Source organism: Papaver somniferum, chromosome 11 (genome assembly GCF_003573695.1).
Source record: "Papaver somniferum cultivar HN1 chromosome 11, ASM357369v1, whole genome shotgun sequence".
NCBI classification, from domain to species: domain Eukaryota; kingdom Viridiplantae; phylum Streptophyta; class Magnoliopsida; order Ranunculales; family Papaveraceae; genus Papaver; species Papaver somniferum.
The window spans coordinates 79,962,832-79,973,456 of record NC_039368.1 but is presented as its reverse complement, the minus strand read 5'-3'; the positions used below and the strand labels follow the sequence as shown (position 1 = coordinate 79,973,456).

The 10,625-nt window shown below is 37.6% G+C and overlaps 1 protein-coding gene across 1 annotated transcript; it reads left to right on the top strand.

Annotated features, from left to right (window-relative positions):
- The first annotated feature begins 2,241 nt into the window (after nucleotides 1-2,241).
- LOC113323562 (ATP synthase subunit d, mitochondrial-like) lies at nucleotides 2,242-5,231 on the top strand. Its single transcript, XM_026571883.1, has 5 exons — nucleotides 2,242-2,488; nucleotides 3,620-3,701; nucleotides 4,451-4,515; nucleotides 4,682-4,768; nucleotides 4,881-5,231. Exons 1-5 carry the CDS (start codon nucleotides 2,318-2,320, stop codon nucleotides 4,980-4,982), a joined length of 507 nt encoding a protein of 168 aa, XP_026427668.1. The 5' UTR covers nucleotides 2,242-2,317; the 3' UTR covers nucleotides 4,983-5,231.
- The last annotated feature ends 5,394 nt before the right edge of the window (nucleotides 5,232-10,625 follow it).

The following is a 10,625-nucleotide window of genomic DNA, read 5'->3' as shown; positions in this document are numbered from 1 at the left end:
TCTTCGTATTATCTAATCTGCCAAACTTGCAGTTCGCTAAAAAAATCAAACTAGTTTCGCTTGATAATTGAGATAAACATATCAACCAAACTTTTCTTAAGCACCTCAGGGTGATGAACAGAGTGAAGTTCGGTTGGTAATTCGTCTCAATTATAAGCCGAACTTCACACACTAATCGCAAAAAACTAGGTTTTTTTTAATCATATTCAATCAATCAAAAACAACTAAATAAGAAATGGGTTTGTAAAAAATATCTTTGAATCCTCATTTCAGGAGTCGGTTCTTCACTCGGTTGATTGAATTTTAGTTTCAGCACCTCAATTTCTTCTTGTTTATTTCAATTGACGGATAAAAAGAAAAATATAAACGCCTACCTAGTGCTTGTGTATTTGTACGAATCATTTATAGCTATATCAAATTTTCATGAATCAATGATTAATTATGGCACTGAAAAAGATGTTGATTTTTCTTTTTAATTTTAAAGCTGAAGAAGAAGAGAGATATTAATTTAAAGCTAATTCATTATTTTTTATTTTAGTTTATGTCGAAGGATATTTAAGCTAATTAAAAGGTAACCTAGTAATTCATTACGGCTAAGACACCCTTCATAAGCATATCCTAGATGGTATTGTTATTCGGTATGCCTCATATTTGAAGGCCGTTTTTAGGCATACCTAAATCTTTCTAGGCATACAAAAAAATAGTCCCATCTTGGGTGACCTTGTAAGGGGTACCCTATGGGTAGTTCAATTACCTATATACTCTTAATAAAAAAAATCTAAAATCAGTTTTCTAAAAAATCAAAATCAGTTTCCCTTAACATCTCTTATTCTTCCTCCTCTAGCCGAACTCTTCCCTTCCACCGAAAAAAAATTCATCACCGTGATTAATTGTCGATTCGTAAAAATTTGATCGTCGATTAAAACTCAACTACATAATGACTCGTACAAAGAAAAGTAGGGACTAGGCAAACCAAATCGTCTTCTAATCCACCAATTGAAAATGAAGGTGTGGAAACTGAAAATCAACCACTTGAACCAGAAATTGAACCAACTGCATCTCCAACTACGGAAATGAGGATAAGAAAGTAAGTTTTACAAACCCAATTTCCTATTTGTTGTTTTTCATCGATTAAATGACGGTTACGATATTGGGTTCGGCTCAAAATTGAGTTGCGTTTTTAGCCGAACTGTTCTTCACAAAAGCTTCATGTAAGTGTATATGAACAGTCGGCATGAAATTTCAAACCGAACCTAGTCACAGATAGAGATGCATAGGGGTTCGACGTATTCGATAATCATAATATGTGCCGAACCTAGCACATTTAAGAGGTTCGGCTATTACGATATTCACATTATCTGCCGAACCAATACAAAATTCTTACCCCAACAATTATCAGGAATATAAATGATCAGGTTCGGCTTATATAATACTTATGTAAATAGCCGAACCATGTACTACCAAAAGGTTCGGCGCTTACGATTTTCTCAATATAAGCCGAACCTCACATAATTTTTCTTCCAGATCATACATGATTAAGTTCGGCTCATTATGACATTTTTAAACAAGCCGAACTAGGGCTACAAAGTGGGTTCGACTCACAATAATAACACTTTCAGCTTGCGAATTGTTCATTAGTTGTCAATATCCAGGTGGGTTCGGCTGATATATTAAGCCGAACATATTCTAGACTCGCCGAACCTTAGTGAAAAAACATAATTCTTTTACGATTTTAAGCTACAAAAGTGAGATTAAACATAAGATAGAAGTGTACCCTCCTCATCCATTCAATCAAATACAAGCTTTTTTCTCATCCCTTCTCCTTCTCCAAAAAAATATAACTTTTTTTCCTTACTCTAAAATTTTCATCTACACAAATTTATAACTAAATAATCTTAAAACTAATCACTAATTATTAATCACTAATCAAAATTATTTTAATTAATCATTAGTATTAACACTAATCCCAAAGGACAGATTTGCCATTAACAAAAATATTTGGTTAATGGGCTTCTGATTTTGCTATTTACAACCTTTTTTTGTTTTTATTCAATATCCCCTCAAAGTTTTAGGTACGCCTTAAAACAGCCTTTTCATATTTTATGCATCAGTTTTAAAGGTTGGTTCGCCACCGGAAGCCCAGGCTCAAAACTTATGTCCGACCCAGATTTCTCCCAGCTAAACAGGTAACACCCCAAAATAAATCCGAACCATTTTCCATAGTATATGACCTGAAGCGAACCGAAAATAATCACAATCTAAGAAACAAGGGTTGATTCAACAAGATAATCAGTGAGAAAAACGAAGAGAAGAGAAAATGAGTGGGGCTGGTAAGAAGATTGTTGATGTTGCAAAAAAAGCATCAAAAGGTATCGATTGGGATGGTATGGCTAAACTTCTAGTCTCTGAAGAAGCTCGTAAAGAGTTTTCTACTCTTCGTAGAGCTTTTGATGAGGTCAACTCCACTCTTCAGACCAAGTTCAGCATGGTATTCATTTCTCCATCACTCCTTTCTTTAGATCCGTATTGGGTCCTTTTTATGTAGATTTATGTTTTTAAATCTGCCCCCAGTTTGAGATTTTGAATTTAGGGTTTTCATTTGGTAATGAAATGTGTTTTCTTTCTGGGGGGATTTTCTATTGTGGGTTTTCTTATATTTGGATCCTTTGTAATCTTGGATTTAGGGCTTTTGTATGATTGGTTTAATATAACTGATCTAGATTTTAGAGTTGTTTGAATATTTCGATTTGTTGAGTAAATGATTGATTGTGTATTCGACAGTGTCTAGGTGAACAACAGTGAAGGACGGTGTTTGAGGGATTTTGTAATATGGCTTGTTTATTAGATGGTATATGGTTCACTAACCATGTTTTATGTTGTACAATCCAAGTAATTACTTATGCTAATTAGCCTTTGAATGTAGATGTATGATTTACGTTAGGATTTCAGGAAGGAAAATTGATGGTGTGAAAGTAGGAACACTTATCTGCAGACCTCTTTCGAACCCCGTTTGCTCTTGTTGAAGCATCCCCATTTTCCATGATTTAACTTGCGTCAGCAGGGTGAATCAAAATGATTCTTTGTCACTGTGTTCTTTCAGTATGGTCTGATTAAGTGTATGAGACATATTTGATTCTTTTATGAATTACTGGACGTCCCTTGCTTTCCCTGTAGATTCTTCTTGACCCTTGCATCTATCATGACTAACCTGATTAGTTCCATAATTTAAGCTTGGCAGACCAAGCTTTCAGTGTTTGGTTTGGCTGCTGTTGGGCAGTTATGCATCTTTCCTTCCAGTCTCAAATGTATATTCCCCCATTCCGTAGGCGGTTCAGAGTTATGTAGTAGGTTGGAATGCTGAGATGACCTGCTGATTCACCTAGTATGTCATTTGCTTCATGTCATAGGATGGGATACACATACAAAGTGGAGATAGGTTTGCTTACTTTATGCATGTCATATCTCATATGTTGTACTAGATAATAGAATTGACCCACCTGGAGATCTTATTTCCTTTACTTATTGTGGAGTTTAAATTTGGCGTGAGATATAGTCCACTATATGTTGTTTCAGCTTAATATCTATCCAATGCTTACAACTTGTTTCACCTTTCTCGTAGGAACCTGAACCCATTGATTGGGAATACTACAGGAAAGGAATTGGGCCACGCGTGGTGGATATGTACAAGGAAGCTTATGACAGTATGTTTTACCTGTTTTTGTATTGTGTAAACATTGCTTCTTTTTTCTCATCTTCTTCTTTTTATATGACTACGGCACACACTTACTTCTCAAGGATAACACGTAGGTGATTATCTATGCTGAAATCTGTGTTACACTATGCTATTTTACGACTTTATATGTGTAGGCATTCTAGTTACATGTAATGAAAGAGTTACACTGCTTCTGTATCAAACCTCTTCCCCTGTAGATATATTCTGTGCAATGTTTATTCAGTAACATGTAAAAGATCGAGAATTTGAGACTCATTGACATAAGTTTTTTATTTAGATCTACTGGTTCACAGATTCTGAGTGATCCGTCTATAGATTATGTTCAATTCCCTCACCATTCATTGAATTCATTTTGCTGTTCATCCTGTTAATTTCACCTGTACATACGCGCAACTGCAGTTTTCATGTATGTTTCATATCAATTCCAATCATTTCATAAATACATGAATTTCTAGCTTGTTTCAGAAAATCTAAGCTAGTGTTCTCTGTATTCTATTTATAATTATATGAATTTCTCTGCATAATAGAACACACTAAGGGTACATATGGTGTAAATGGGGTGATGTCCTTACCAAACTTTTCCATTTCATCTCCTTGTCACGATACGCCACAAAAACTACCAACTGTTTATTAATTACGCATCTGTATTTGATTCCATATGTACAGCTTTTCTTCTTATTCTCGTGATTCATATGCTAACTTTTTCTGTCTTGGCAGGTATTCAGGTTCCCAAGTATGTAGATACTGTGACTCCTCAGTTCAAACCAAAGTTTGATGCGCTGGTGAGAACCCATATGAAGCCCTTTCTTAATACATTTTCATAAAGTGATGTTTGTGGAAGTTTGGGTTATATCAGAAACCACTTTCTTTACATGAGATTTTCGGGTCCAAACCTGGATTTGACTTGTATCCTCAACATCTAACTGCGGCAAATGTCATGTGAAACAGCTGGTAGAACTAAAAGAGGCAGAACAAAATTCACTGAAGGAGACTGAGAGATTGGACAAGGAAATCGCTGAAGTTCAAGAATTGAAGGTTAGAAAAAAGATCTCATCTCATCTCATCTCATCTCATCTCTTTTTTTTCTTTCTTTTTCTTTTTTCTTGCCAGTGTCAATCTTCCCTGAATTGTTCTTCCACCTCGACAGAGAAAGATCAGCACCATGACTGCCAATGAGTACTTTGAGAAGCATCCTGAGTTGAAGAAGAAGTTTGACGAGGAAATCAGAAACGATTATTGGGGTTACTGATTGATCATGACGAAAATCAAGAATTGTCAAGAATCATTGTTTGGGTGTTATTCCTTTTTACCAATAAAATAGAGGTCTTTTTAACAGTATAAATCAGAATATGTTTGGACCTCGTATTTTGATCTCAAAATTTTCAATTCAAGGATCTAAATGTAGAAGCCCTCCAACTTGTACACTCTTTTAAGCGGTTTCTAATACGTTTTGGATATTGTTTGCATCTTCAGTAAAATACCTAGTTCTCTCATTTTATGGAACGTAATGTTTCCAAGGATAATTGTGAGTAGTTTTATAAAAGTAAATTTTGCTAGTGAGGCCGAGTCTAGACACCAGAAAAGATACCGTTGCTTTTGTTGGCGAGGAACCAAACTCTCCTGCTGACACTATGGCAAAGTATGCTAGGAGTGAAAAGCTTAATAATGTGTTGTTTTTGCATCCACCAAAAATGGTGATGCCTGACTTGGAATCTGATTACAACAATGTAGTTTCTTAATTCCGATTATTGAAATCCTAATAGATATATATCTCCCTCTCTATCTTTAGCTCCTGGACTTTCTGCAACTACTTTTTGCAGAGCTCAATCGAGTCTGTCTTAAGGCGGAGGCTCCGTCTTAATAATCTTTGACCAGCCCCACTTCTTCTTGCACGATTCTAAAAGGACGGGGCAATCCACAATAATCAGAGAACTAACTGAACCGGGTAACCTTCTGTCTGGCAACTTTTGGAGCTTTGGGCAGCTTTGAATATACAATTCCTGAAGAGAGCCAAGGAATCTGAGAGTTGGGAGTGCGATCAGTTCTCCACAGCTACGAATGTGCAGTTTCTGAAGAAGAGGCATGTCACCTCTCTCTAGACTAGTCCATATCTTTAAGTAATGCAATGACTGAAGATATAGGGTCCTAAGTGAAGGAAATCTCTTATTCATCTCACCCTTGGGGCATGACAAATGGTGTATAATCTATCCCCAGATCAAGATGCCGCAGGTTAACTAGTTTCCCCATGCCTCTTGGAAATTCCAACTCTGTAACCTTACTCTTAATTCTCAATGTCTGGAGGCTCTGAAGCATAGTTATCCCCTCAGGTAAATATCGCATAAAATTGAAAGAGAGATCAAGGAACCTCAACTGCGACAAGTGGCAGATTGAATCTGGAAATTCCAGTAATCCAGCTCGAGATAGGTCCAAAACACGTATCTGCGATAACTTTAAAAGTAAATCTGGTGGAATGCTAATGCGCTGAGTAGCATCTCTGATACAGACTAGAAGTGTGCGCAAGCCCTTGGACTTGTGAAGGTCTTCAAAACTCCGCTCATCGACAGTAGCATAATATAGCAAAGAATGGCGTGCATGTTCAGAGGTCTTGCGAGATGATGATATCCTCCTTTCTTTTTCCCCCTCCCTTCTAAAATATACATCACCAGAGGAAGATATAAATTCTGCCAAATCATGAACATGATCCGGCATTTCGTAAAAGCTCCCATACGCGACATCCAAGAAGGATCTCTCTAAAAGCTCGTCGAAGTAAGCAAAACCCAAGTCTTCCATACCCATCCCACGTTCAGGTTGAAGGAAATCTTCAGCCATCCACAGTAACACTAGCTTGTGTTTCTCAAACCTGTAGCCTTTGGGGAATAATGCACAATAAACAAAGCATTGCTTCAATTGTGTGGATGAAAAACCATGATACGTCCACAACAGAGATGACGAAATTGGAAACTTTTGATCATAAGACACAAATAGTTTCAATAACTTTTGTTAAGGATCGAGTAAGAGAGAGGAGAGCATAAACGCACGGAAGCAATATACTACATTGATAATAACTTGGTATATCAACTTTCATGGCTCAACGACTTATTTATATTGTTCACAAACTTGACGACCACTCAAGGTACTTTCCTAACTAAGATCAAACTCTAAACATAGACACTTTCCTAATATAACTCTCACAACTTAATGTGCATATCTCCTAAATATAGACTCTCATATATTATTTCCTAATAACTTTGACTTCATTTTATACATCGAAGAAGAGCGTCTTAAAACCCCGCATGCCACTATAACAGAAGTGAAACGCGATTGTCCTTGTAACACTGGAAAGCCATTGAAATAACTTCTTGGGGATTTTAATAAAGTGCCACACTTCCAATATGCAGTTTCTGAAAATGCCACCGTTTTTTTCAGAGTTTATTAAATGCCATACTCTTGACTTTTTTCATCCCGTTTTTTTTAGATAACGGTTAACGGCTGTTAGTCTCTGTTAGTACATACGTGGCATTAAATAACCTGTACAAAATTACATAGAAGCCCCTGAATCAGTTAACTGGGATTGAGTTAACCGGCTATAGAGTAGTGAGTTAACTCGCGACTCGGTGCACGTGAGAAAAACGTGCAAGATTTGCTAACGGTCGGAATACACGTGGGATCAATCTAAGAGAAACAATCTATACTAAAAATGAAAAATGGTATAATTTCCTCCAGAACAGGATTGCAATTGAAGGACTGTCGCTAGGTGTGTTTACAAAACCAACTCCAATTATTGACAAAGCTCAGAAAACAAAAACTGCTTCCAGAATTCTGTGAAATCCGTACACCCCGTAGTAACAAGAAAAAAGAGATTGGGTGCAGAACCTAATCCTTCAAGAGGCCTCGTTGCTTGAAACATTCTAGCATGGAAACACCAATCTTAGCTGGAGACTCGACCACGGTAACCCCAGCTGCCCTCAGGGTCTTGATTTTGTCCTGGGCAGTACCCTTTCCTCCTGACACAATAGCTGCATTTGCAACAACAACAAAATTAGGATGACAAGGCAAATAACAGAGAAACCTCACAGCTTAAGTAAGATGCAGAAACAAATGAAACACGATACATGATATGCTCAGAATCAGAGTCGTATAATGCAAACTCGAAAAATGCATGATTATGTTAAAGCTTATCGTTTTTAGTGAAATTCATCTATAGCTAACAGGCATACCTCCAGCATGACCCATACGACGACCGGCTGGAGCTGTAAGACCGGCAATGAATGCTACTATTGGCTTCTCAGTTCCACTTTCCTGTATCATAGATAACACAAATCAGTTCCACTCAACAACATGACACAATTTATGAATTAAACAATAAAAATGAAGCAACAACCTCCGGGTACTATCAAAATGAACTATCAATTAGGATATACTATATTACACATGTTCTGAATAGGATTGCATTTGTCAGAACCAACCACTTGGTACCCTTCTCTGCATCACTAGCCATTGCATCATTGCTTCAAGCTCACTCCATAGCAGCACCTCAGTTTCAGCTGCATCACTACTACAAGCCTACAAACAGCTCACTAGACTCTGTCTTCAATCCACCACCAGTCACTCTTCACCAGCATCACTTATTCTGCTCTTGCATTAGCTTTCTTTGCATCAACAACCAACATCAGCTGTCACCTCCTGCAATCTTGAACTCAAGGAAAAACAACATTTCACCAGCTTTCTTCCCTTGCTTCGCCAGTAGTCGCCAAACCCTTCAGCTTACAGCTCACAGCATCAGAATGGCATAAGCAGCAGCAACATTGTCTCCCAAATGCAGTATCAACTTGTACCACCTGCACTATTTCAGTCTCAAGCCTTCCATTAACTGCCATCATCTGCAACATGCTCTTCTTGAATTCCAGGTTCATCTCCTCAGCAACACAAACAAAATCCCAGTCCGAGACAAACCCATTTGAATAGCAGACAACACAAGCCAAGACCAACACTCCATTGCAGTACTGTTGCATCCATTCTACCAACATCACCACACAAACTCAGCTCGAAACCATTCACCAGTTCATACCAACAACATCAGTTCACCCAGCCAACAATTCATAACCCCATTAGCTCATTCAAATCCCTATAATTCCTAACACATGCATCTAACGGTTCCTGCTGCTCAATAAGACAACCACCCTTCACCAGCACATACTCCATCCCTCTTCCATGTATAGCAAAATATTCATCTGATTTCATCATTCTCTCTTGTTTCAGTTCAATCCCAAGCCAAAACCCATTATTTCTCATCCTCCATCCATCCAATTTTCACTCAGTTCGAACCCTTGAGCTTCACATAACCTAATTCTGCCAATTCATCAACAGCAGACTCATCTTCTCTATATTCTCATCAAATTCAGATGCCAACTCAAGCTTTGCCGTGTTCTCACACATGATCTGTTGCTGCCAACATAACCCATCTCTCCAATTCCTTGTAAACTTGGGATCTCAGTTCCATTTCTTCAATAGCAGAATCAGATTCAATTATCTTTTTGAACTCAAAACCGTGTTTTAATCCAAGACCCATGTCTAACATGTTGTGTTGTTCTCAAACTCAATCCTGTAACAACCCCATCTGCCTCCTTCATCGATCTATAACAGCAGTAGAGAGACATGCGTAAGAGGAGAAAGAATCGGGGAAGAAATGGATCCCTTCTTCTCGACCCCTAATTCAACCCAGAAAAACGAAATTAGGGTTTGCAATCATACCATATCTGCTGCTTGTCCTTCCCCTTCTTTTTCTGAATCTCGATCTTTACTAAAACCCTTTACTCAGACACTAAACCTAAGCGAAATCCCGCTGAAAACTGACTCAAACCCTAGAAGAAAAATGAAACGATACAAACTGTTTTCAGTCCCACGAAGGATAAAGTAGTCATTTAGCCTGTGCTACGTGTAATAATCTCGTGCACGACATCTTGAGCCGTTCATATAAGACACGTGTAAGTAATCTTGACAAAGTCAAAAAAATTTGACCAATCATGTGGGTCCAAACAACAATCAGACATTGTTGCTGTTGAAGAAGTGTTAACATTAACAGTACCACTTTGGTTGTTTCCAAATGCGATATGCATAAACAAAGAAAGACAAACTATTTTTGTAACTTAAAGGTTCTAAAGAATAAGGAAGAACTGTCCCCAACACAGAAGATACAATAGCACTGCGAGTCGTAAACAAAACCTTACTACCATATGCACCCACAGTTAGAGGGTTTTTTAATAAACTCCAGTCGCAGCAAATCTCATTAGACACACCATCTAGAATGAGCAAATATTTCTTCATCAGAAGCGATTCACTAAGCTTCAACTGGAGATAATCCAGATTACCTTTTTCCATTGACCTTAGTTTCTGTTTCCACTTCCTTTGCTCATTCTCGTTCGAATTTTGAATTGCACATTCGATCAACTTTTGCGTAAACTTCAATCCGTCAGGGTAGCAATCAGAGAATGAAACCCAAGTTTTGATGTCAAAATGGTCTTGCACCCTGTCATTTCTGTAGACATGTTTGAGCAGTGTGGTCTTACCAAGACCAGCATCACCCAAAACTGGAATAACACAAAGTGTTCCCGAACATGATTTCGATTCTTCTTCTGTTAGTAATAACTTTACAAGACATTTCTCATCGTTAAACCTCCGAAAAATAAAGCTATCATTTTCTTTAAGATCCTCAAATATTTTCATTGTTTTGGTGTCAGGATGTACAGGCCTATGAACAATAATATCATCCAATTTGCCTACTAACGAATTTTGTCCTTAAAAAAAATCTGATATACCTTCTTCTTTGTCTTCCATGGATGGTGTTGAATGATCATAACCTGCAACAGCATCATTCATATCGTCTAATGTGACC